The 27,340-nt window shown below is 53.4% G+C and overlaps 2 protein-coding genes across 3 annotated transcripts; both read right to left on the reverse strand.

The window, feature by feature from the left end:
- Positions 1–507: 507 nt before the first annotated feature.
- Positions 508–14,916, reverse strand: SGK2 (serum/glucocorticoid regulated kinase 2). Of its 2 annotated transcripts, none has more exons than XM_075721064.1 (14): positions 14,868–14,916; positions 9,504–9,573; positions 8,173–8,230; positions 7,301–7,350; positions 6,647–6,704; positions 5,962–6,045; positions 5,506–5,637; positions 4,573–4,685; positions 3,956–3,992; positions 3,315–3,401; positions 1,830–1,925; positions 1,381–1,536; positions 888–977; positions 508–663 (listed from the first exon to the last, which is right to left on the reverse strand). In XM_075721064.1, exons 1-14 carry the CDS (start codon positions 14,914–14,916, stop codon positions 508–510), a joined length of 1,236 nt encoding a protein of 411 aa, XP_075577179.1. The 2 variants fall into 2 exon arrangements, with proteins under 2 accessions (XP_075577179.1, XP_075577178.1); XM_075721063.1 differs by lacking the exon at positions 14,868–14,916 and adding an exon at positions 13,090–13,291.
- Positions 14,917–24,112: 9,196 nt separating this feature from the next.
- Positions 24,113–26,489, reverse strand: SLC32A1 (solute carrier family 32 member 1). The gene is made up of 2 exons (XM_075721310.1): positions 26,112–26,489; positions 24,113–25,300 (listed from the first exon to the last, which is right to left on the reverse strand). The coding sequence occupies exons 1-2, from the start codon at positions 26,487–26,489 to the stop codon at positions 24,113–24,115; spliced, it is 1,566 nt and encodes a 521-aa protein (XP_075577425.1).
- Positions 26,490–27,340: the final 851 nt, after the last annotated feature.

Raw genomic sequence — 27,340 nt, forward strand, 5'->3', positions numbered from 1 at the left:
AGCCCAGCTCAGTCCAGGATGAGTGGCTTAAGTGGAAGGAAGGAAGAAAGCCACTGCTCTTGGTAGTGCAAACAGTTTCCCCTCTCTATTAGGGGGGCAAAGCAGTTGGACATAGCTGGGCAGAGTTAGCTCCACAAAAAAAAAAAAAAGGCCAGTTAGAGGGATATGGCTGTTGATGTGAATGATGGCACATACCTCAACCATAAATACAACCGCAGAGTGAATACAATCCTGCCAAGTAGCACAAGACACTCGGGGGGAAAATAATAATAACGTGTCCCACTTTCCACGCCAGTGGAACAGTCATTTAGAGGGAAATCTACCACACAGCAAGAGTTAAGAGCTCTGTTCCATCCCAGCCAGTTAGTGTATTAGTCCCAATTGTCTTAAACCGTGAGCAAAGGACAGTAGCAATCCTTTCAGGGAAGAAAAAGAAAAAAAAAGAAAAAACACTTAAACATAAAACCCATTCAGTTAAAATCTGGCTTCTCAAAGCCTTTATAAAACCTAGATGCCCTCATCAGTTGGTGCATAAGAAAACCCTAAAAACGCATCCGAGGCACTGGAGCTGCTGGCTGCTAGGTCAGGCGTGTGGGTGATGGAGGTGGAGATCGCTTCTTGGGTGAACTCTGGATCAAAGTGTCGCAGATCAGCTGGACCGGCCTAAGCCAAGGAGCAGAGACACACAGTCATTTCAAGTGAGCAGACCCCAACCAACCGCTTGTGTTCAGACAGTCTAACACAACTGCTTTTCCAAAAGTGTTGTCACCACTGCATTTGCAGTTCCTAACCTGCACTTCAGCACCCCTCAGTCTCAGCATAAGACATCGGGAGAGGATTCCTTTTGTACCACTATATAACAGATACCAACAGAAATACCCACTTACCACATTGGGGTTAAATGGAGGGGTAATCCTCTTGTGGTACAAGTCGTCCCAGTTTATTGGGCTGAAGAATATATGGCTCTTTATCTCAAGCTGCAGAGAAAGTGGGGGGGGGGGAGGAGAAAGTCACTCTTCTACCAACCCTCCTTTTCCAGCACCTGCCAGCTGTTTTCATAGCATTAAGTGGTTGAAGCAAGACTTGGAGCTACCACATATCCATGTAGGGCCCATGTAGCAAATCCTTAATACATGAGGGTCATGATCCAGTAATCCCTTGAAGGGAGATGACACCATCACACATTGGTGTCCTAGCTTGCCAGCACACCTTTCCCTTTGGAAATCCAAGTCAACCCCATATGCCTCTTTTAGGAGGCTAGATAGATATCAACCTGTCTGGAAAGCTTTTTCCAAGGCAGTGCTGTTATCACAAAAGAAAGGCTCAGATAGAAAGGTTTCCTATCCATCCTCCCTCCTGATCCTGATGGAGGCAACCTACAAAGTCTGTCTTGGCACCCAGCCTCCTCTTCTGGTCCTTGTGGAGAAGTCCCTGGAGGATGTCACAAGCTGCCACAGTCTTGCTTCCTTGGATCTGGAGTGGCTTGTGCAGAATGTTGTCATACATTTGAGACACATCCCGGCTGTAAAAAGGAGGCTAATTTGAAAGAGAGGAGAAGCAGCCAGGTAAAACATGAGCTACCATAAGGAACCACACATTGCAGGTCACAATGAGTCCTGCAGCAAGCAGATGAGGGAGAGCTGCTATATCTCAGATATTGAACAGGTATCTCTGTTCAAAGGGCAATGGTATGATTGAAACAGGTCATCTAATTCAGGATTCAGTTGTCCGTGTCAGGTACCGTCTGAACACCAGAGCAACCTCACATCACAATTGTTGAAAATATGTTCTCCACTATGTAGAGTAAAACAGACAGCTTCCAAACTTACCAGTCCAAACAGCATCTCATAGAGGACGGCTCCCAGGCACCACCAGTCTACTGTCCTGTCGTACGGCTGCTTCTTTAGCACCTCAGGAGCCAAGTACTAGGAGGAGTCAAGTAAAATTTGAGTCAAATTATAAGGAAAGGCTTTGTCCTCATAAGTGCAAAAACCTGGTTACAGCTCAGGCTAAGCAAATGCATTAGTAAGCACACAGATGCATTTCTTACTATGCTTTGATAGACTCTCCACTTGCTTCAGAGCAAAGGGTTTGAAAGACACCTACCAAAACCCCCAAAGTGTTCTTCTGGGCTACACAAGGTTCTTCTCCTAGAGAAGACTGGACAAGGACTTGCCACACACCACAATTCAGCCAGCAAACCTGTCCTGCACTGACACATTACACCTCTAAGAGGCTCATGTAGTTTTAAGAAAGCTGCAGTTTTCAGCCCCATTAAGTCTGTTCAAAGCAGAAAAACTACCAACAGGCACCACCAAGGAGCAACAGGGAAGAATGCAAGCAGTCTGCAGAGCAAGCAGCACATCAAGCCTGGTCTCACACAGGATTATCTCTGTGTACTATCATGCTCCCTGTCTAAGGCAGGGGGATGGGTGTGTGTGTCAAAACAACACACCCACAACACATGCCAAAAGCCACAAAACAAAAGCTCAAACATTCCTGCTTGGTTCATGCTGTACTATTGCGTAAGGGGGTCCCCACTGAAAGCCAAGGGCTACCACCAGGAAATTCCTGCCCACTTCTCTGAGCTTAAATACTGAAAGCTATCTTGTTTACAGACCCTTCTTCAAGCTATCTGAGGAAGGGCAACAGGATGAGTCTATTACCTAAGCCAAAGTGCTACCAAAATCCCCAGCTCAGTAAGGAGCAGGCAAAAAGCCTCCAAGATGACAAATTGGAGACTTTTTTTTGCAAAACCTGAGTTGCATTGGAGAACAGGCATCTCCTCCCCTCTGAGCAGTGTTCACATTCCAGAGAGCCTGGTCCTTGCCTCTGCACATGGTGTTTTGCAGCTCCTGCATACCAAGGACATGTAGAAGGGCACAGCAAGGTCCTGTGTATGTCAGTACCAGCAGGCACCCTGTTCTGCAGCTCCAGGGTATCAGAGCAGGTACACAGCCTGCTCACAGGCTTGCTCATGGCATCCCAGGGTCAAGTTTGTCTCCACAGCCACCTGGAGCAGCCCCAGTTTCACAAGACCAGCCACTTCTGAGTGCAGGGATCCCTGCCCCTGATAGCACAGCAAATTTAGAGTGCTAATGAGCTGTTAGCAGCAAAACTGTCTCTACTGAGTAGGGAAGACCTTATCTGAAGCCCAACTTCAGGCTGACAACCTCAGAAAGCCCAAGATAGTCTAATGCACAGAGCCCGTATTTTGAGATGCTGACCACCCATGCAAGTCTGAGACCCAGAGCAGCAAGTCTCTGGAGGCTTTCAGCCCCCAGGTCACAGTGAAGCCCCAGCACATGCTGTACCTCAGGAGTGCCACAAAAAGTAGAAGTTGTCTCCTCTTGCTCCATTCCTTCTTTGCAGAGTCCAAAGTCTGTCAATACTATATGTCCCTAAAGAAGGGAGGGAAATTTCAGCTTGGCCACCTCTTTCTAGAGGAGACAGGATTTCCAAGCATGGGCCTTCACATTCCATCGCATGTATGTTTTAGTTCCCCACTGTTCATCCACTTCCCCTCCCTCACCTTCTGGACATTCTATAGTACAAGTAGAGGAGCCTGTAGAGAAAGAAGAATCTAATTTTTTTTTTTTTTTTAAATTTGTCTACAACTACATAGCTATGAAGAGATCCAGCACTGCTGTGCTTTGCCACTGCTTTATCCCAGAGCCAGTTTACATAGCAGTCACCACCAGAGTAGCACCCCTGATCCCTGCCCACAAGCCAGGTCCCAGCTTTTGGGGATGAGCTGAGAGGGCCCCAAGTGTACAGTTCTGCGGAGGGCAGGCTCATTCCCCCTTGCAGTATCTGCACAGAAATGCAGTGGTGCATACATAGAAAATCCATGCAATGAAGTGAGCTGTAGCCCAGCTTGCAGAACTATAGCCCTCTGTTTATGGTCCTTCTGGCTTTAAAAGCTTCAGGAAGGCAGCACGAGCTGTGAATATACCTGGCAATCCAGGAGGATGTTCTCAGGTTTTAAGTCCCTGCAAGACAAAAAATGCTGTTTGAGCAGATTTGGCCAGATATTTAGAAAAGCCTGATCTGAAACAGCATCAGCTAAGAACAGGAGCTGGCAAGAACCCCACCAAGTTCACCAAGACCTTCCCAAAGCACAGATTCCCATCATTGTTGAGTACCAACATAAAACATATGCACACATAGAAAGACTGCTGTCATACAGGATCAGGTGTTAGCCTAAATTTCCCTGGATATCTATACATAAATTGGTACCGAGAGACAATCTCTTCCTTCTTCTGCCAGGTTTATTTTAGATCTTTTTGCTCAAACATTCGCCTTCCTACTGTCAGGCTGGGAGCATGTATCATTTACTTTATTTTTATTATTTATTTATTGTCCTGTGCAGAGAGCACCCCTCTTGCAGGGCAAAATACCAGCAGTGCACTGTCTTGTCTGGGGTAGGAGATTCTCCAGCTACTCCAGCCCTGGATTTTGCATGGCCCCAGAAGAAGTCTCTTCCCTCCCCAGCACAGCACAGCACACAGCCTGGCTGGGCGCTGGGTAGGCTTGGTGCCCCTGCTCTCCCCGGCAGGACATGTGCCTTACCTGTAAATGATGTTTAAGGAATGCAGGTACCCAATTGCGCTAGCGACTTCTGCAGCATAGAATCGGGCCCGGGGCTCACGGAAGCAGCGCTCCCTTTGCAAGTGGAAGAAGAGCTATGAACAGATCATAAGGTTAATAATTTTTTCTCTAAAAACCTGAAGGATGTCTGGAGCAAGCCTGAAAGCCAGCTACGTGAGTGAAAACCAACACGAGCAAGTGGCCCATGAACAGCAGCAAATAAAACCAAACCAAATTAAGCAGTCTAAACCTTTCCAGAAATTGCTTCATTTGTCCTCCTCCAATGTCACCATCTCACTTAATTCATTGCTCCAAAACTGGTCATCTGCTGATCCAGTTAAGCTTTCTAGCTTGCTACAACCTACAAGCTGTAGTATGGCCATGAGGAGCGGTACATGCACAAGAGCTGAACCCACTAAGGTCCCTGATATGAATTAGACTTGGACAAGACATCTGTGTTAACAGTATCACCCAGCCAGTTTCAGACAGCACAGAAAAAGACAGCTGAAGAAAGAGGAGCTTCTACAGGACAGAAAAAGTCTAACATACTGCAATGGAATCACCCAGGCACTAGACTGGAATCCAGAGCTGGCCCCCAAGTGGGTTTTGCCTAAAGCTCGCCAATGTCAGCATTTCCCATATTCTCCATAGGATTTTAAAATACCCCTAGCACATGTTTTTCTCAGTGTCCTTGCCTTGGGAATCATCTGACACAGGTCATAGCCAGCAAGATCTTCACTCAACTTACAGGTTAGACAGCATGTCAGCCACTCTTAGCTGGTCCTTGCCAGCAGTCCAGGCAACATTATACTTCAACATCATTATCTTCTGACAAAAAAGAGTTTTAGGCAATAAAACAGCATGTTCAGGAAGGACCAAATAGAGGATTAAAATAAAGCCTGTATGTGCACTCACCTCTCCACCATTTACATAGTCAAGCACAAAGTAAAGCTTCTCCGAGGTCTGGAAGGAGTAATGGAGTCCCACAAGGAAGGGGTGCTTGACATTTTTCAGGAGCACGTTGCGCTCTGCCATGATGTGGTTTTGCTATCAAAAGGCAGGCAAGGCATTAGAGTTTCAGGCAAGGGTCCAGTCCAGTCTGACATAGGGGCTCACTGCTGTTTTGAAAACAAGTAGAAGCTGGGAGTTCTAAGGGGTCATCTCCAGCTCCAGAAAGGGAACCGCTCACTCCTCTCTAACCTGATTAATTTCAGTTCCTCTCCATTTTCCCATGGCACCAAGAAACCCGTTTTTAACATGTAACTTGTCTATGTGAATGCTTACTCAGCCACAAGACACCTCAGTTGTGTTACCAGGATTGCTCATACACTGACCACTGTTTGCAGAAGTAGCCAAGGAGAGCAGACATACCTCTTTTTTCTTCAGGATGGTTTTCTTATGCAAGACTTTCACAGCATAAAAAGTCCCATCACACTTGCGTTTGGCCAGGAGAACCTGCAACAGAAGGTCCTGGTCACAGGTTTCAGTCTCACCTTCTGCCACTTGGTTAGCATTTCCTCATTAGCTCAACACTCTTGTGAGTGATTGTACAGAATACAGCATCAGAGGGTCAGATACAAAGTTTTAAAGACCAAGCTCCAGCCCACTGACTTCCCAGCACTTCCTCAATGCCAGAAAAAGGCACACAACATCTTCACATATCTCTTACACACCAAATAGAAATTCATTCTGGAGCATTTGGGGGTAGTCCCATTTAAAGTGGATCCTTGCTATCTCACAAGGTACAGATTCGTCCAGAGATCTTTTGCTCGCTGAACAAATCTGAGGGTTATTTTGAATCAAGTACCGCTCCTCACCATCACCACCCTGAGCATGAAACACCTCACATTTCTGTCCTTAGAGAGGCTGCAGGACAGGTCAAAGTAGGAATGGACTATGAAAACCCTATCTCACTTCTCATCTGGTCTCAGTCCCACTCAGGCCAAACTCCTCTGGAGAGGTGCAAGCAAAGGACACAGCTAGAAACTCCTTCAGCAAGGAAGTCTCTTTCCAAGCTGCCTCTAGAGCTACAGCCTACCTGTACAAATCCACTTACTTTTCCAAAGCTTCCTTTGCCAATAACCTTCAGGAAGTCAAAGTCTGTTGGCTTGGCACTGTTGGGCAAGAATGAAGCAAGTTAGTGTTTCTGGGAGAGAAACATGCAACAGCAACACTACCATCAAAGCAGAGTTCCTTCTTGGAAACATGAGTGTTTGTGAAGGGATTGAAGGGCACTGGACAGGTGACCCTCGCTCCCAGCAAGCAGGGGATTCGCACCACGTACGTCAGCACACCCAGCAGAGGATGTGCCTCAGCAACCCACCCACTGAACATAGCAGCAGGTGAAAGCAACTGTCAGGACCAAGTGGCACCTTTACAAGGGACACAGTTTATCCCCATTTCTAGAGAAAGACACTCAGGGAGCCAGCAGTGATGAGGAAGATCTTCCCTTACTACCTCTCAAGAGAGATGGGACAAGGGGCTGCAGACGTGGACAGGAGAAGATAATTATGATAAGAGGGACCAGTTATAGCTGAATGTCTTGAAAGCTGGTGCATTGGTGATACACATGGTGTTAAAGGCCACATAGTGTAATTGTTAGGACTTTTGCAGACAGCACCCATGCAAGACACAGGGACCAACTGCATTCCCCTGCCAGATCTCTTCACTGCACACTCCTCACCCTACCTGGCTTTTGCAGGAAGCTTACTTTGGGTTAGCAGAAGGTCCAAGGTTGATGTTGTCAGTTGGTGTTGGAGGCTAGAGAGGATAACAATAATATTAGTCACAAGGACCATGCTGTAGGTTGTGCTTTCTCTTCCTCAGTACAGCATCCCTTGCACAAAGCCTTTGAGAAACACCCATCAGCAAGACACAGCAGATGCGGTAAAATAAATGATGGAGAAAGGGAGAACAGAGCTATTCACTAAAGCAATAGTACAGCTGGAGGCTGTACTAAGCTGCAGTCTCAACCTGTACTTGCACAAATAAAAAGAGTAGACTGCTTGGCTCCTGACTTTAGGCTTTCAAGACCTGCTGTGCGGCCACAAAAGAAAGGCACTACGTGGCTCAGTTGCTCACTGCAGTACCAAGACAACAAGGCACTGCCCACTGCCTGTGCTAGGCAAGAAGCCCTGTGCACAGCTCTGAGACAGAGGAGCACTTCTGCAGCAGGATATCAGCCCCTGCAACCCTGCAGCCCTCTGCCTGCTCCCATCAACGCCCAAAACTGCCAAGTCTGGAGCCTTGGAAGTGGCCTTATGCACACCTAGCCCTACAGAGGTGCTCAGCCCTCTTCCCAATGACAAGGAGGTACGCACATACACATGGTCTTCCTCCTGTTCCTGCTCCCCAGGAGTCTTCCCCTCCCCAGAACCTGAGAGCATTGTGCCTTGTCCAAAAGGCTATATAGGGCCTCTCTGTTCTCCTTTTTCTCTACACAGCATCACCCACAGGTACAAGGCAGCAGTAAGCCTCCCAGCAGGCCGACACAGGCTCTCCTCCTTGCCTTTCTCCTACAGGCACCAGCCCCTCTCTTCATCCCAGTGGTGAGGACTTGCTGCCTCAGAGCCATGATCTCACCTGGGTGCTTTTGTCTGGGCTCCGAGAGCGATCCATTAAAAAAGCAACTCGTTCAGCACTTGAGAAAAGAAGAATCCAGTATTGAAAACAAAATCCAAGAAACAGCCTCACACCATTAGCTTGCCAGGGACCAGCACATACCCCAGTGCATCCTCACAGGGGACCTCAGCCAAGCTCCCCAGCTGCCCTTTGGTAGCACTGGGTGTATATGCACTGGGGGAGGCCGGGGACAGTGGGTGCACACCAGCAGCAGATGGGGGAAAAAGGTTCCTGGGTGCATGAGTGATTTGAACAAGCACAAGCATATTAAGTGCCACAGTTAGCCCTTGATTTGAAACACCAGAAACTGGTCAGGACACCAACACATGAAGACCAGCAAAGTCCAAGCAGCAACACAGCATCCAGGCCAGACAAGGTTGCAGCCCTCCTGGCCATTGCCAGACCTCTCGAGGCAGACACAGCTCCCACACCATGAGATGGGGATGCTGCAGCACCCAGCCCTGCAACCCAACTAGCGTCCCCGCAGCACAGCCAGGCAAGTCCAGCTGGACTGGCAGCAGTTAGAGGCTGTTCCCCCAGGCCAGCGCGGACCAGTGCAGTTTAGGGCTGTTGACACTGCAGGGAAGAGGGGCTGGCCATGGCAGCCAGGGCAGGCTCAGTGGGCAGAGACTTTAAAGCACAGGGCTCTCATCTACCCAGTGCAGCTGCTGCTGGAGAAGTTGGACTTGAACAACACTTGTTGGTTCAGACCCACCCTGCTCAAGCATCATTGGGGAGGGACGGGTCCTGCCACCCCAGGGATTCCTCCCCTTGGTTTTAAGAGTTCCCCCCACCACCACCCTTGCAAAAGCCAGGATTAAAGACATGATCAGGGTGGGGATGGTGGGAGAAGCTCTGTACCCTTCTCCCCTGCCCCAGAGAGCTTTGTCCATTCCCCCTCAGCCCCACCAAGCTCTCACACACCACAGGGAGGCTCTGAAGGCTCCCCCCCCCCCCCCCCCCCCCCCGCAGCCACCCTCCGCCCTGCCCCTTCCAAAAAGGGGGCCCCGAAGATCCCACCAGCCTCCCCCACATCTCACCTGCGGGTGCTCCCCCTCTCTGCCCCCACGCACCGCCAGGCACAGACCCACATCCATCCCAGAGCCCCCCTCCTCCATGGCCAGGCTGACCACGGCAGGAGATGCTGGGCGGCAGCGGGTGCTGGCAGCTGTCCCCGGGACTGCCCACATCTGGCGGGTGCCAGCCAGCTCCATTCACCGCCGAGCTGGTGCAGGGTTATCAGGCTGAGCTTTTAAAGGGCTCTCATCCCACTGGGAGGCTTTCATACTCACTACGAGCAGAGCCTGGAGCCGGAGGCCTTGATGGTTTGTCCTATCCTCTCACGGCCGTGCTTGATGAGTCCTGTGAGGGAAGTTGGAGCACTGAAGCCGATTAGCTGGCAGCGTGATCACAAGTGCACAGAGGCATGTTTGTTCTTCACTGACCTTGCTCTTCTCTCCACAGCCACCCTCCTCCCCCTTCCACCCACATACCAAAATAACCAGGAAATTATAGGAACCAGGACAGCTCCCCTCCCACCCCAGCCAGGAGCCCTCAATAGCTCACAGGACAGGGAGAAGTGCCACAGAACAGACACTCATGTCCCATGGCAATGGCGACTTGGGTAAAGCACCACCATCAAGCCTCCCTGAGCCACCCCTGGGTCCCCAGGAGGGACGAGGAGAGTGCTCACAAGGAGGATGTTGTACTGGGATAAGTCATGCACTTGGCACACCAACTGCCCCTTTCATTCAGGACTCTATGAGTAATTAGGGACATGAATGAAACCTTTCAGGGTCCTGCAGGAGGTAAGTCAGCACATACACGCTGCAGCAAGTGACTTGCCCAAGGACATGCAGCCAGTGCCAGAAGCTGGGATTCCCACCAGGGAGCATCCCTGCTGCTCAGCTGCACAGGCAGTTGCCACCACCCATCATCACCCCTCCCCTTGCAGAGAGGCAAAGTCCTGAGTGTGCTCCTTCCAGCACAGGCTGAGCAAGAGAAAAGCCTGAGAAGCGCAACCTGTATGGAACAGTTCCTTGTTTTGCTTAGGAATAGATAACAAAAATATTCCAAGACTCAGTTTTACTCCCTGGCTCAGCTCTAGTTTTGCTACTGGAAGAGAAAGAATTAAAACATTCACAGAAACCTACACACACACATACACACCAAAAAAGGTGCCTTTGTAGACACAAGCAAGTTTTTGTCCTAGAATAGCTCTTCTACGGACCAAGGACTTGGCAGCACCAGCTGCCAAAGCCCATCTCCCTGGGCAAGGAGTCTGTAGGAAAACAACAAGTTTTGAAGTAAACACAAGCCTATTTAGAGAGCTCTTCCTGCACAGGTCTTCAGATCTGCCAGATGGAGGGACCTGCACACTCCAGAGAGCCACCAAACTGGGCACCACCAGCAGTTCTGGGACCTGGGGCAGATCTGACGAGGAGCCAAAAACTAGGCTGCGGTTTTAGAGTCTCTGAATGGACAGGGAGGAGAAAGCAGGAGTTTAAAGAAAAACCCACAAGCCATTCAGTTAGTGAGCTTACAATATCAGGCTGGCCCGAGACTCTGATCTTGTCCAATACTTTGCCCTGCAGCAGGTAGGAGGGCTTGTCCCAGCAGGCACCCGCCAGTTAGGGACGGCATGCAGGCAACACCCAGACAGATCAATCCCCCATCTCCTCCCACTGGCCATAGTCCTTATTTCCCTGATAGGCTGTCTGTCCCTGGCTCACCGAGGTCTACTGAATGTCATCCAACACCTGTCTTGGAGCTGCGTCTGTCCCCACAGGCTGCTCAACAGACCAGCCAGATACCGTGGTCACAGCACAGGGACATCAGCCCTGCCCTCCAGATCTGAACCCTCACAAGCTTGGTTTTGGCCCCAGGGTCAGCTTGCTGCCATAGACACTGTTCTGATCCCAGACTCAGGGGAAAATAAAAGACTTCCTTCAGGCACAGGTGGGCACGTCACAGCTTGGCCATCTTGGGGACCACATGGGCAAGCCATGGAAACATACTGTCTGGCTTGGAGGTATTTGCTGGCAGCACAGGATACGGGACAAGTTCCTGACTTGTTCTGATGGGCTTGGACAAGACTGCTTTAGCAAGGTCTCCACAACCTGCAGCTAGGCAGAAGCATCACCGCTGAGCAAAGGCTGCGCAGCTCTTCTAGGACCACAGCCTGGCAGCCCTTTCATGCTTCCCTCCACCAGCCCCAGTCTGCTCCATTGCTTCTTTGCTGGAAGTGAAGCTACTCAACGAGTCCCTGCTGACCAAGGGCAGCATTTTCTGACAAAGCTATTTCATTAAACGTACTTGCTCTGAGGTAAGAGTCTCCTCTCTGCACTGAAGTACCATGTGCATTTTTAGGATATGTATATCCCCATCCTGTGACACTTTCCATTCAGGCTCAGAGCCACCTTCCCCATCCTGAGTCCACCTTCAAAGCCAGGTTAGTTTCTAGTTCAGATCTCCTGAGCAGTCAAACAGGCTTTTCCTTATCACTAACAAACACTACTCGCCCTAAAGCACAAAGATTTCCTGAGCACACACACACTGAACACAGAATCAGAAATAGGTCACGAAAATATGCTGGAATCCTTGGATATACATGCCCGGCTGCATCCCTCCTTGTGCCTGCTCAGGCAGCAGGGATGCTCCAAGTGCAGCCAGGGCCACAGAGAGCAAGAAAACCTAGGAGTTCCCTGACATGATGCAACTATCACACACCAGGAAAAAACTGCTGCACCCCACACCTCCCCCAGAGAACATTTCACCGTAATGCCCAGGCCAGAGGCATCCCCCAGGCAGCAGGCACCCAGTCGCACAACACAAAGCTGCTACTTACAAGTTGGAGCAGTTACTGCAGCTAAGTCCCCCCCGCCCCGCCAACGTCCCTCAGTAACATACGTTTTCTTCCCAGCACAGCACAAGCAGCTCCCTCTTCCTTCAACAGTTCTGCCAGCAGTGACCCACATTCCCATGCTAGCCCAGCGTTATTTGCTACAAACACATTACTAATGCAACGCGTACCTTGCACAGAGGCAACCTCATAGTCTCGTCATCTGCAAGCTGCCTCCCACCCTCTTCCCTGATGTCACCGCTCTCGGCATCATTCCCTACGTAACCTAGATTGCAAACCCCTCCGAGCAAGTGCTTCATCCTCTCCCGCTCCGGGAAGGGCTAGTTGCCAGCATGGAGAGGCAAGGAGGCCTGGCAGGCTGTCAGTGGGACAGCAGGCAATGTTTTGGAAACAGCACAGGGTTTGGAGGGGCAAGGTTGAGAGAGGGGCACCTAAGGCAGCCCTCCGCTTCCATTGAGCACAGGGGCTGCATGCAGCATAAGGGGGTGGTGCCCCAGTTTCAGCTCAGAGAAGGAGCACAGGGGGGGATGGGAAGGAGGACTCCCGCAAACACATGCTTTTATGGGGGAGAAGCTCAAGCTTTCCCCTGCTACAGATCTAAAAGATAGCTCCAGGCCAGCACTGAGCTCCACTTTCATTCCCATTGAGACACTATACGACACAGCAAGTCCAAGAAGAGGTTAGGAAAAACTTTAAAGGACTTCTTCACTTGTGGAAGCTTTCTTAGCTGCCCTCTGCAGAGCTCCTGGCTTGTCCAATTCTCTCTTGACGATCCTTTCCCCTACACCCCAGGGACACTGCAAACCAGAGCAGGAACCCCATCCAAGCATCCCTGCCTCTGAGCAAGCTGGAGCCCACAGACAAACGACCCTCCAGATTTTAGAGGAAAAACTACATGCAAATATGGAAAAAAAACCCCACAACAACCCCCCAAAAACCCAGCAGGTGGCTAAAGCTGGCAGCATTTTGCAAAAAAAATAATCACATGAAAACAGAGAACAAAGCATCAAACACACCTGGGAGCACATCCACCAGCACAGGCTGTGTCCTGAAGCATGGGAAGCAGTCCACAGCCGGCAAGCACAGAGACCCCTCATTCCCTGCACTTCCCATCCTTCCACCAGCCCACCCTACCACCGACTGCCTGGGCAAACCAGAAGCCCAAGGCATTTTCCTAAAACTCAGAGGGGAATAGCTTTGTTTCCTGCAGCAGTTCATTTAGCCCACAAACACCCCCACCTTCCTGATGTAATCATACCACTGCTGTGGGCTTGCTGCAGCCTTTAAAGAGAGCAGGAAAAGCTGAACAGCTGCAAAAAATGAAGAGACACCTGCTAGATATACCCAAGGAGTGAGAATTTAGGTGGGGGTAGTAGTTTTAGATTGGGGGGGGTGCAGGTGGTGGGTAGGAGCCAGTTGCGTCTTGGCTGGCATATCAGGTGTTCAGAACAATTTTTTACACATGGTAGTAAGCTGGAAATCTGTCCACTGTCCTGTGTTTTGGAGGAAGGTCAAAACTGTCGTTTGATTCAGGTCAAACCCAGAAGAAGCTGCTCCTTCCAGTGTCCTCCACTGACCTGGGAAGACTGCAGCCCAGGGCAGCCAGACCGGCACATTGCAGCAGTATTAAATGCAAACATAAACATGTGGGGAGGGGAAAGCCTGGTGTTGGAGGCATGCAGTGATTTGAGAGACCGGAGACTAAGCTCTGAGCGAAAGGGGATGTTAGAGGAGGGCTGGTGTCTTCTCTCTCTCTCTCCATTAAAAATAAAGCATTCTCTTTTTGCTTCCATTGTTGTTTCCTATAAAAACTCCTGTGTGGGGCTGCAGGAGGAGAAAATCCAGTTTCCCCAGGGGAGTGGAGGGGCTGGTCACTGTGGGACAGGTCTCTAACCCCAGACTTCAGCTACCAGGAGGAAAACATCTGAAACATCTGATGTGCTCATTGCCATGTGTAACAAGAGAGGAGAAGCAGCATGTTGCTTGACATACCGCTCGCTCTCAGGTCAAAGCCTGAATTTTTCGCTCAGCCAACATTCCCAAGCTATTAGCATTGTCAGCTTTTAAAAATATCTCCTATTATGTTTTTATTTTCTCTGGTTTTCCCTCTGCTTGCATTGAAATGGTCAAGTTTCAGAATACTTTCAGCAGCTAACTTACATTTTCAAATCAGTATCTTCTGCTTTTGTTTCTTTCAATAAAAACCTCAGTATTATCAACACAATCTACTTGATTTCATTTTCCACAGAAAGGCATCTTTAATTAAAACCCCATTTTTTATCCAAAGAAGAGAAAGTAGAAGGATCCTGGAAGGAAAAATTTTTACTAGCTAAAATGAATAAGATATCTAATCTGGAGCGTGGCCAGTAATGATAATAGTTGGTGGTGGACAAAGCAATGGTTGGGTTGGTTTTGTCCATCCTGCCCCCTCCGTTTGTAAGGGTCGCTGATGCTCGAGGGCTGTGCACGCACTGGCTGTAACTCAGGGCCAGGCGTGCGATGCGAAGCTGCAGCCACCCTGCACACAACCACCTCCTGGGCCCCCCGCGGGTCCCATGGGAGCCGGGCGCCGTGCGGCCCTTGCTGGGAAGGGTGAGCCCCCGCCATCCGTGCCTGCGAGGCTGGGCTGTGGCACGAGCCAGGCTGGAGCCCACCTGGAAGGCAGGCAGTGGGGCTCTGCCCTCTGCCAGCTGCGCTGCAACCCAGCGCCAGCGGGAGACCTCCGTAGGGAAGCCTCCTCCATGCCCTCACCATCCCCGGGGGTTAGTGACACCATACCAGCCAGGAGCATTACCCTTCGTCTTCCCCAGGGCAGTGGAGGACTCCATCCAGGCCACGCACATAAAGCCAGCCGAAATAGCCCCCTCTCCTTATGGCTGGGGCGGGAGCTCAGCAACCGGCACCGGGCGTCCTCGGGAAGCAGAGCACGTAGACGTTTGTCTGGCTGCGAAGGCGAAGGGCACAAGAGTGAGAGGAGAAACAAGCCCTCGGGCGCAGCGCTGGCTGCCCGCCAGCTGGGCATGGCTCCGGGACGCAGGGCCAGCTCCTTGACCCTCGTGTGGCCAGCACCCACCGGCACTCGCTCTGGTGGGGACTGGGGTACTTGGGTCACCCTGGGTTCTGCCACCACTCTGGTGTCCCTCTCTTGGCGTTCCTCTGGAAAGTGCTTTGGGACTGGCAGATGGAGGGCAGTGGAAGAGAGCTGGGTGGTACTGGTTGGCTGTTTGACTTCTGTACAACAGAAGAAATTTACCCTACAACTGTTAAATTCACAGATTTCTGCTCTCGGGAAAGGATTTTGTTGCTTGATATTTTTGAGGCACTCGATTTGTCCTGCTTGTGCCTGGGTGACTGCCCTGGGACCAATGGCTCCCTGGCACAGGAGAAGACATTCCCCAGAAGCATGGCGACACACGGACCATCAGTAAATGCCCAGCATAGGGCAGGTCCTCTCCTGGGGATTCAACATCGGATGCCACCAGATGCCTGGGGCAGCTGCAGCGGGCTTTGCCCTGGAGACGTGTCCTCGGCAAGCGGTTGTCCCCGTGATGGAGGACATGAGTGGGACAGGTAGATGTGAGCAGGGTTAGCCTCCAGCGTGCTGCCCACCCGGGCAGCCCTCCCCATGTGCAAGAGGTGCGACTTTCCCCCTTGTCCTGCCCCTGTGCACTCATGGTGCTGCCCCTTGCCCATGGCAGGACGTATTAGTGCCGTGCTCAAGGGGCTGCTGGATGTGGGAGTGCTTGCAGGATACATACGTTATATAGGCACACAGGCATGCATTCCTACAGGTGCTGCAGGTGTGGCCATGCACCCCTTACACCAGGACCGGCTTTGGCCTGTCCCCCTGCCCAGCATCCGCAGGCTCCTGAACAAAATTAAAAAATTCCAGTAAAGTCGGAGACCTGCTGGTGTCAGTGTTGGGTTTTGCCAGCGTTGCTGGTCTTCTGTGCAGGGGTGGTGTTTCCCTGAGCACATCTATGCCAGGAAAACCTCTGGCTGGACCTGGGTTCAGAGGTGATGAGCAGCTCTCAGGCAATTTAACCCCTTCTGTGCACAACTCCTGCCTGGGCTGGCCCTGGTCAGACTGTGGTGGGAGCAAGCCCTGGCCACAGAATGGTGATTTTTTTTCAGCTGCGCTGGCACAGCTCAGAGCCTCCAGACATTGCCTGCGCTTGGAAATATTTTCCTTTTCTCCCTGAGGGAGGAAAGCTGCCTTCAGTTCCCCAAGCCCTATAAGGGGTCGAGGACTGCGTGGTCCTCCATGGCTAAGCCTGGTCCCTCCCAGCGGGGCCAGCCCTGGCCGGTGCTGCTCGCCCAGGGGAAGCCACATCTGCAGCTTCTCTGGGGCAGGACATGTCCAGTGGACAACAGGTCCAGCCCGTTGTCTCTACATGCAGAGAAGTACCCCTCTCTCCCTGTTGCAATATTTTATATGCTATGTATAGATGCTATTTTATAGGGAAAGGTGTACTATCTTAATCTCCCTATCTAGCAATATCTATAACCATAATCATAAAAGTATCACTGAAGTGGAACCACACAGTCCTGAGCAATCAGAATTGCAGGGAAGGGTCCAGATAAGATTAAAACAAATATTTTTCTAGATAGCACAAAGCAAGTTTCCATTGACCTGCAGTGAAAGGTGCCCTAAAATGTTTGGCTACTCAGTTATCTCTGCTGCGTAAGGGATAGGATAGGATAGGATAGGATAGGATAGGATAGGATATTCTTTAAAAGGTCAGAGCCTATTTCTTCATCTTGAGAGGGTTCATGAAAGACTAAATAGACTATTGGTGACCACTGGGGTTCTTTAAAATATTTTTCTTCTTTTTTCCCCTTCTCTACATTTTTCTTCTAGCTTCAAAAAGCCAGGGCTCTGCCTCAGGCATTGCCCTTGATTTTGCCAAGGAGTCCCGCATGGGTGCTGGGAAGTTTCCCATGTTTTGGTGAAAGGAGCCAAGAGGAGGCCTTTTGGGATCAGATTTTTATTCCAAAGGACAGCTAAAGTAGGTTTGAGCAACTCTTGCAACTTTCTGTGCCTTCATTTCTACAAATATGAACGGGGCAGAATATTACTGATCTCTTGTAAAGCCTTTACAGCTTCAGAGGAATAAATACCTGATCTTATTATTGCCATTAAATTAGTTGGCTGGGACTTTCTTGCTCCCAAGTGCTTTTTAAGTGTAGGCACAGTCTCACTGAATAAGTGACACGAAGTTGAAGCATCCTGACTCTGAGCGACCCTTCCTCTTCTGGCTGGCCAGCCTTGTCCTTGGGGGAGGTGCAATTCTCCTGCTTGCTCTCCTCTCCTCCCCAGCAGGACTTCAGGACACATTACAGCCTATGTTTTAGAGCCTTTCTTAAAAAAAAGAGCTGTTTTTTGGGGGATGAGTGCCTCTTTTCTCCTGCAGCGCAGTCAGTCTGTTGCAGGGTGCACACTCAGGGCCACAACCCACAGCTCAAGCCCCGAGCGTGACCAGCCTGCTGGGGACAAGGGCAGAGGGGCAGTTTCCCAGCCGGATTGAGCAGGGCTTAGCAGCTTGGAGACAGCTTGGAGAGCTGCACTGCCCGAAACCAGGCCCCTCGCTGCTGGCACAGTGCTGGGTTCATTAGGAAAGCTTGTGGGTGAAGCATCCCTGGGAATGCCTCCCCTCTGCCCTGCTCTGTCCCCATCCCATCCCTGTCCCCAAGAGCTGCCAACTCCAGCTCCACTGCATGGCATGCATGGTTTTGCCCCTTTTTATCCACATGTAAAACCTGGGAAGCAACTGGTGCTGGCACAGCCAGAGATTGTCTCCAGCAGAGCTATATACACTGGATCCAGTGGGCAGCCCAGTCCAAACTGGGCCAAGCACTGCTCAAGGCATTGTCAGGGCTTGTGAGTTGCTGTGCAAGAGCAGCAGCTCTGCACTGAAATCTGCTGAGCCTGTCTCTGTTCCCCTGCTCTGGCACCAAGCAGGAACAGCCCTCCCTGTCCTGCTGGCGAGGGGTCGGGGATGCCCCGTTAGAGGGATGCTGGACACAGCACCCCTGAGCTTCACCAGGCCCAGCCTGGCTGCAGAGATGCAGCCCAGGAGGTCCCAGCCAAAATGACCTGAAATTTCTGGTGCAAACCTCACCATTCTGGTGCTGGCTGCAAAAGCCCGGTGCAGCCCAAGCCTCCTTTCCCTGTGCAGGTGGCTCAGGAACATGGGGACACACATGGTCGGTCACCAGCTACCTCTGCTGATCTGCCAGCTCCTGGAATTACCCAGGGTCAGAAACACTTGCAGCTGCTCCCCACGGGAGCTCACCCAGGGAGGTGAGCTGATGTGGGGCTGCGGACACAAGGAGGGCGATGGAAGTTCCTTGTGATGGAAGTTTCCTGGGGGAGGCACAGTTAATGCAAGAAACCTTTCCAGCTAGCACTGTATTTCCAGGGGGAGCAAGGAGGCTGCTCGTCTCCTCTCTGGATTCCTCCACAGCTGGGAAACAAACCCACAGCTGGGAAGCAAACCCACAGCTGGAACTCAAACCCCTCTGCTTCCAGCTGCTGTGCCTGAGCCAGACCCCTGGGGAGCAGCTCTCGGACGGGCCAGCCGGGTCCCTGTCAGCAAGGGACAAGCCCTTCACAAAACCATCTGCCTCTCCCAAACAGGTTCAGGACCTCATTAAGAAAAGGGAAAGTTGCGATTATCCCAGAGAAAGTAAATCAGTGTTACCTGCAGAGAGCGAGGCGTGGGGAGCTGGGCTCCTGGGGTCCAGCAGCGCGGCTGGCAGGCACTGCCACACTCCAGCTGCAGAAAGCAGCATGTACCAGGTACCTCCCTAACGTTGTTTTTATTTTGGCAATTCGGTCTGAAGGTCGAAGGAAAAGTCTGAAGGAGTGGCTTGTGGCAGGAAGTAAATGATTACCCTGCCACCGCTCTGCTCTCCGAGGGGACTAAAGCATGGGGAGCCAGGGTGGGAGAGGAAAGTCCCTCCTTGGGGGGATTACAGGGCAGCTCGCCAGCAGGGAAGTGCAACAGGTCAGAACAAAGTGCTCTGTTCACCGGAGGCTGCGCTGGGTCACATGCCAAGTCCTAGCAGGGGTAATGAGGCATGGGTCACCTCCCAAACGCCAGCAAGACCTCCTGGATGTGGACATGACCCATAGCTGATCCACCAGCAATCCACAGAGCTTGCCAGCAAGGAATGAGCTGGGCAAGGTGGAGCCTCATCCCCTGGCAGCACTGCATCTGGGGCGGGAGATCCAGGGACTTTTACGTGCTTGAACCTTGCAGGTGCAGCAGTCCTACAACCCCACTTCTGCCTCCTGCATGACCCTCTTCTGGCTCTACGCTCCCCATTCCGGGCCACACGTACACACGAACAAGCACCTGAGCAGCCAACATGGACCGAGCCCCATGGGCACATCAGAGCTGAGTCCAGAGGAGCCCTCTTGGAACCAAAATCTACTGTCCTCCATTCGTGCCCTCCCCCATTTGCTCCCTGTTCCTTTCCCGTCCCCTCTGCAGGTGCCCAGCGCCAGTGGTCACCACATCCCTGCATAGGTGGGTGCCCAAATAATGGTTTGAAGATTGAGCGTGCTGGTGGAGTCACTGCTGGTCACTGGTGGAGCTTCCACCTCCTCACTCAAAATACAAACTTCATATGCAGGAGGCATTTTCTGATTACCTGGGAAGGTTTCTTTCACCCTCAAAAGCCCTTTTGCACTTGCCCCTCTCATGGAATTGGACCACGATGTAGTTGGTCGACAGATCCCACAGCTCTGAGAAAACGTGAATGGCAATTCCACAATTCCTCAAGCATTTGTCAAACTACCGATGCCTCGCCATCTGCGCATGCCTTTCTCATCTGGGCCTGTGAATCCCAAAGCAGAGAGGAGAAAGAAAATGCGTGACTGGACGGGGAGACCATTACAAAAGCAAAAGGGTGAGCTGAGGCGGGATTTGAATACACAGACAGGTACAAAGATGTATAAAATCAGATGATGGAGAACATTGGTGCCACCATCAAAATAAGCATTTTCTGAAACAGCCTGGAATATGTGATTTGGAGCATCTGAGGTTCATGAGGCCAAGGCAGCCAACTGCCACTGCAGCCAAGGTCTCCGGCTCCGTGTGTGGGGAGAAGGCAGAGCCACACCTGCTCCTCTGTGAGCTCCAGCATGCGGAGAGGAGCGGGCTCAGCCCTCGCCTCGCTCCAGCTCCCACTGATGGTCCCCTGGGGTGGCATGGCCGTGCGGGTGTGTGAGGATAACAGAGAGTTGATATTGCCCTTATGTCTCAGGGAATGAACCCAAATAGAGGTCCCTATTGTACTTGAGGAGCCATAAAGACACAGAGAGAGAAATAAATCCGTTCCCTGCTAGTGCAGAGAGGGCCTTTGTTTGTCTCATTTTCAGAATGAGAAGATTTAGAGCATTGCTGCAGCACATGATCAGAAGCTATGAAGCTGCAGACAAAAGCCATTTGGAACAGGAATCAGACTTTCCCATCCTGCTGGCTTTTCAGAAGATTTCTGCTTTGTCCAAATTAAACCTGCTGCTATTTTGGGTTTTATTTTACTCACTCCGCTGCATCCCCTGCTTTAAAGGCTGCACACCTCCCGCAGCACCGGGTTCACGTACGCTTTCACTAGCATCAGCACAGCATCAAAATGTCTGCTGTGACAGGCTGGAGGGGGCTGCCTGTATTTCAAACCCAAGTCACAAGGGTTGCGCCAACAGCTGCACTCATTCCAGCCACGGACAAGTTTAGAGGACAAAGCCTCAGCTTATCACTCCAGCTTGCTGAGCAGGCTCGTTTCACAAGCTCATCGCACGTCAGCTGCGAGCGTGCGTCGGCACCCAGCAGAAACACGGAGGGAAGCGCTTGAGCAGAACTGACAGCGAGACAAAGCTCGCTGGGGCTCTCTGGATAATCGCTGGCTTTACCACAGCTGAAAACTACAGCAAGCCAGACTGAGATGCCCTGTCATCCCAGGCATCACAGGGGAGGCAGAAATGCCTCGCAGAGTCCCTCCGGCCAGGCGGTATCTCCGCTCCCCAGGAAGCAGGGGTTTGGGAGGGGGTGTGCCTAGGCAGGATGCGGGGATTTGAGGTGCCCATGCAGGGGCTAAGGGCATGGTCTGCTCATGCTCCCCTGCTCTGCACCCTGAGGGGTGGGAGCAAGGAGCCCTCGGCTGCCCTGACTTTCCCCTGCTGTCGCAAAAAAGGCACAAATTATCTTACAGCCCCAAATACACTCAAAGCAGGAGCCGTTTCTGTTCACAAGGAGGAAAAAATGCTGAATTAGGTTTAAAGCTTCATAAAATGGTTTCCATCATCTTGTGCCCTCAACCAGAGAAGCTTTGGCCCCTGAAAAACACAAAGACACAGGACAGGTTAGTCTGTGAGCATCCCGCATGCACGTACAGGCAGCTGCCCACAAGGAGAGGCGAGCAAGCTGTGCTACCACTGCGGCATGGCGGCTGTCCTGGCTGCAGCCGTTTGCTTCCTGCAATCCGAGGGGGGAACACGGAGAGAAAAGGACCCTGAAACCACCGCGTGCAAAGCAGATGCAAACCCCAGATGTGCAGAAGAGTTTGTTGACCTTCCAGGGCTCCTCAGCTCTCCGCTTACTCCCAGGGTCCGAGGGGTTCTCTCAGCCCTACGCAGGGCAGGGAGGAGGGGGACTGGATCTCCCCCATCCCTCTCAGCACCCTGGGGAGAAAACGGAGCTGGAACAGAGACCTCATGGCAGAATAAAAAGCAGCAGGCACCCATGAAGGAGGAGCTCCTCGCCCGGATCCACCGGCCGAGCTGTCTCCCCGCATCCCGGGCGGGGAGATGCGCTGGCCGCCGGGCCGTGCCGCGCCGTCGGGCGAGGGCGCTGGGCCCCCGCCGAGCCCCGGGCTGCGAGCGGGCGGGACCCCCGCAGGCAGCGGGCAGGGGGCGAGGGCAGCTTTGGCTGCCGGTGCCCGCCACAGCGGGGGGGGGTGGGCACGGGTCGCCTGCACCGGGATGGGGGTGGGGGTGGGCGTGGGGATGGAGATGAGAATCGGGATAGGGATGAAGATGGGGATGGAGATGAGGATGAAGATGATGAGGATGGGAATGAGGATGGGGATGAGCTTGAGAATGGGGATGGGGCACAGCTCGATACCCCCAGGAAAGGGGGCCGGCAAGCAGGGAAACGCGGCTAATCCGGGGGGCAGGCGCCCCACCACCATGCCCCCCACACCGACCCACGGCGGCACGCGTCCCTGTCCCCACGCGGAGCAAACCCCACAGCTCTCCTGCGCTTTGCTCTCGGGAAAGCACCCGAAATACTGTTTTCTCCGGGAAGGAGCATCACCCCCTCCTGCCCGCAGCCCCTTCCCCCGGCTTCTGCTACCCCCCCCGGTACCGCATTGCGGAGCTGCCGCTGCCGTCGGGGGCGGCTCCGCCAGCTCGGGCCGGGCGGGGGGGGATCCCCAGCCCCTACCGGGGCTCGACACCATTTGGGGGCAATAAGAGGAGCCCCGCGGGCCCCCCCGCTGTGCCCGGACTGCGGGAGCGCTGCCGGTGGGTGTCCCCCCCATCTCCATCCCCGCTGTGCAGCGGCAACGCGCGGACAACGAATTCGTTGGTGTGGCTTTTAAATCGGTGTGGAAATGGAGGTGTTTTCGGTCACGGGTGTGGAGCGTGGGGCAGAATGAGTTCGGTTCAAGCCAGGGGGACCCCCAGCCCGTTATTTCGTTTATTCTCCCCCCTGCCCTGCTGCATTTGTTTATTTGTAAGGGTTTTTTCCCCCTCCTTCACAAGAACAAAAATCTCGGGGTACATCTGCAAACTCCATCCATCCCCAGGGGCTGAGCACTACGGGGCAAAGCAAAGCTGGGGGCGACTGTGTGAAAGCAGCCCCCCCCATCTACAGGACAACCCCTTCCCAAAATATAAGCGTCCCACCTCTTGCAAACAGCTTAATGCCACCGTCGGTGACAACCCAGCACTGCCCCTCCGTTGCCACCCAGGATGCATGGCACCCCCCGATGCAAGTGGGTGTGGGGAGGATGAACCTCCCTCTGCCCCTGCCCAGCTCCTCCGAGCCCCCATGAACCAGGCCAGCCTCATCGACTATGTTTTCTCTTTATTGTTTGATATATTTATATGTACCACATTATATGTTAAAGATAGATTTTTTTTTTTCTGATATACATTTTTCATCTTATTTACCACAATGACACCACACGTACATTGGAAACAGCTCCACGGATCTGGTAGATTGCACAGAATGAATTGTGTCGTAGTTTTGAACGACGTCAAATCCAACAATATTTTTTTTAACTTTTCATAATTTAGAAATAACAATTGTTAAAACAAAACAAAACAAAAGTCACCGAGAAGAGGACTCCATGTCTGCGATTTCAAACAGAGGCAAAATATTGTAATAGTTGGGAAGCACCGTTCCTCAGCGTGAATTCAGATGGAAGAATTAAGCAGTCCTGACATCTATGTGACTACGGTGTAAACATTGCAGGTAAGTGGCATTGCTGGTCATCAGCCGCTGCTTGGGCTGGTCGGGCTGGTCGTACAATCTAGGTCTCACCTACATCCATCTCACACGGTGTAAAACGAAGGTCCCTGCTCCCAGCACCCACAGCTGGTTTGCTTCCGTCTGTGAGCGCAGTAACTCAAATCCTGTTGGATCGGCACCTGTGTTTCAGCTCCTGAAACACTGAATTGCATATCTGTAAGGAGTATTGAAAACTGCGACTGTTTCCCAACAGGTCGTTCGTGGGGGGCCAAGCTTCAGGCAACAAGTGAGGACATAGGGGTGGGGCACCAGATAATTTCCTTCAAAAAATTCTAAATAACAAAAAAATATATTTAAATCTTAGCTTATTTAAAAAGACAGCAGGGCGAACACTTTAATCTCTTCTTATTTCCCTTAATTTGCAGATTCTATGACATAGAATTTGTTGGATGCACGTAACGAAAATAATGACTCTTTCCATTAAAGGGATGCAGAATTATTTGGCTATGCGGATGTTCGATGCGATTCTCTTACTGCAGCCGACTCTGACCCCTCCTTAGTCTTCAGCATTGGTTCTGAAGGCCTCTATGAGGCCTTCTAAAGAGTGGATGAACCCAGAGACGCTGCAGATACCACCTATAACGAAAATGGCGACATCAAAGAAGACATGGTGCCACAAGAGCTTCCTCCACAAGAGTTTGAGGTGGAAAAGACTGGGGAGCAGGAAACAGAGCCCTGCGCCTGTGAGGCTCCCGGTAAGACCCATCAAGAGGGCAAAATGCGGGACATAGATAGCCATGAGCAGGGTGAAAACTACCAGGGCACATCTGAGGGTTAGTCCCCAGGATTTGAGCCGCCCGTCGCCCCCATAACAGTTGGGGAAGAACGCCCTGTTTCCATCTTGGAAAAGGGACCGCTCCAGGACTTCCACAGCCGCAAAGAACGGCAAGGGGTATGAGAGCAAGGCTTTGGCCACCAAGAAAATGTTGACTACCGCCCTAATGGTGGATGGCAAGTTGTCTGTAATGACTTCCTTGGTCTCATCAGCCCAGGTCAGATAGGCGACCAAGGCAAAGAGTCCCTTAAGGATGCAAGCTGCTATGTGAGTCCAGTTCATCATGCAATGAAACTCCTTGGGGTTCTGCATGTTCCCCTCCAAGGAAGGCAGAAAGATCTGAGAGGTGTAGCTGAAGACAATGATGCCAATGGAGATGGGAAACTTCTTCACATCAATGTAAAACTTGACTTTGTCCCAGGCCCAGTCACGTGCCCTGGAGAGGCAGTAGGCAATCACCAAGATGTTGATCACAAAGTGGGCTAATGTGCAGAGCAGGCTGAACTTGGAGACTGCCTTGAGGTTCTTCAAGAACGCACAAGGCAGGAGCACTGCCGTGGCAATGATGGACCACGACTTCTGGGAGACGGGCAGGTTGGGGAAGCTGTTGTACATCAGGTTCCCACTGACCACCACATAGAGGATGCAGGTCATGACCAGTTCAATGATCTGAGCCACGTTCACAATTCTGCCTCCGAGGGTGGGGAAGCGGGGCGCGCAGCACGCGTTCGCTATGTCCACGTAGGAGTCTCTCACCCTGACTATCTCCCCATCCTCATTCTCTTCATAAAGACAGGCAATAAGGATTTTCCCAGTGTAGCAGCAAACCACTGCAGCGAAAATTATTAAAAAGAGTCCTAGGTATCCACCATGAAGGATGGCATAGGGCAGGCCCAGAACAAACATCCCCTAGAAAGAGACAAAATGGAAACCACGTTGCTCGTCTCAGGGAGGGGCCGAGGCAGGCGCCCGTACCCGGGCACACGCAGTCGCACAGTCGCAGTCACATGCGCTCTCACTGTCTCGCTTGCACACCATCACACCCACGCAATCGGTCGCACAGTCACGCCACGCAGTCACGGCCGCTCACGATTACACCCCCTCCCTTTCTCTCTGACCTACCACCCCCCGCAATCACACCCGCGCAGTCACACCCGCACGCTCACACCCCCCGCACAATCTCACCCCAGAGCACCCAGAACAAGCGAGCACAGTTTCGGTGCCCGGGCTTTGCCCCAATGTCTGCCTTCGCTGCCCCCAGCCCCTCCCGGTGCACCAAGACCCCCAGAGCCGAGGAGCCCCAGAGGCGCCAGACCAGGCCCACCCTGGCGCAGCCCCGCCACCGGCCGCGGCACCCCCGGGGGTCTCCCTCGCCCCCGGCCCCGCGGTGAGGTGCAGCGGGACAGGGCTTGGGGCAAAGCAGAGGTCCGGGTTTGGGGTTTTCCCCTTTCCTTTTTTAAACCTTTTTTCCCCCCCTTTTCCCCTTTTTTCTCTATCTTTCTCCTATTTTTTCTTCCTTTTCCCCTCTTTTTTCCCTTTTTCCCCTTTTTTCCCCTTTTTTCCTCCCCCCTTTTCCCCATTTTTCCCCCTTGCGATCACCCCGGCGCTGCCGCCGAGCCGGGCGGGGGCCGGGAGCGGAGCGGGGAGCGGGGCCGGGAGCGGGGAGCGCTGCCCGGTGCCCGGTGCCCGCTGCCCGGTGCCCGCTGCCCGGCGCTCGTACCTGGATGGCGTTGGTGACATTCCAGCCCGCCTCCCAGGCCGTGATCTTGGGCTTGCCCTGCCCGGAGAGCTCCGAGCAGACGCCCGCCTCCTTGGAGGCGGAGGGCGGCAGGGGCCCGGTGCCGTCCCGCTGGTAGTGGGTGTCCCCTTCCAGGGGCGGCTCGGCGCCCTCCTCGCCGCCCTCGGCCTTGAGGATGTCCATCTGCAGCCCCTGCCGATGCTCCATGTCCAGGTCGTCGCAGTGGGCGAACCCCACCGCCTCCTCGTCGGTGGCCGCCTGGAAGCCCATCCTGGCGAACACGCCGCTCATCTTCGCCTGGGACTTGTTGGACACCGAGGCGGCCACGTTGGACAGCTTGCTGCGGAGGAGGGTGGCCATGGTGGCTGCGCGGGTAACTCCGCCGCTCGGGGACCCTCGGGGACGGCGAGAGCCGGCGGGGCGGGGGAGCGGCGGGGCGGCGGGCGGGGGCTCAGCGCCCGGCCAGGGGCGGCGGCGGCGGCCGCGGGGGGCTGCTCCGAGCCGCTACCTCCGCGTCCCGGCGCAGTGCGAGCGGCTGCCCGCCGGCGTGCCCAGGGGCATGACACCGCTGCGGGCAGCTGCGGGCCCGCACGCCGCCCCGCCCGCTCCGCTCCGCTCCGCGCCGCTCCGCTCCGCTCCGCGCCGCTGCGCCGGCCCCCGCGGCGGGCCGGGCCGGGCCGGGCGGGCAGGGGCCGTCAGCAGCCGGCGGCGGTCACCAGCCGGGCAGCGCGAGCGCCTGGCAGCGCGCGCCGCCTCTCCATCGCAGTGCGCCCACCTCGCGGAGAGAAGAGAGGGGGGAGAGAATTGCTGCATTTCTGGGGGAGGTACCAGCCTCCCCGGCCAAGCCCAGCCTCCCCCCCCCCCCCCGCCCCACCCACGCCCGCCGGGCCCCGCCAGCAGCGCCGCAGCGCGGACCCCCCCCCGCCCCCCGCCCCGGCTCCGCAGCGCCCGCCCTGCCCGCCCTGCCCCGCACCCTGCCCGGCACCCTGCCCCGCTGCCTGCCCCGCACCCTGCCCCGCACCCTGCCCGGCACCCTGCCCCGCTGCCTGTCCCGCACCCTGCCCCGCTGCCTGCCCCGCTGCCTGCCCCGCACCTTGCCCCGCTGCCTGCCCCGCACCCTGCCCCGCACCCTGCCCCGCACCCTGCCCCGCTGCCTGCCCCGCACCCTGCCCCTTGCCCTGCCCCGCTGCCTGCCCCGCACCCTGCCCCGC

Source organism: Pelecanus crispus, chromosome 14 (assembly GCF_030463565.1).
Source record: "Pelecanus crispus isolate bPelCri1 chromosome 14, bPelCri1.pri, whole genome shotgun sequence".
Lineage (NCBI taxonomy): Eukaryota > Metazoa > Chordata > Aves > Pelecaniformes > Pelecanidae > Pelecanus > Pelecanus crispus.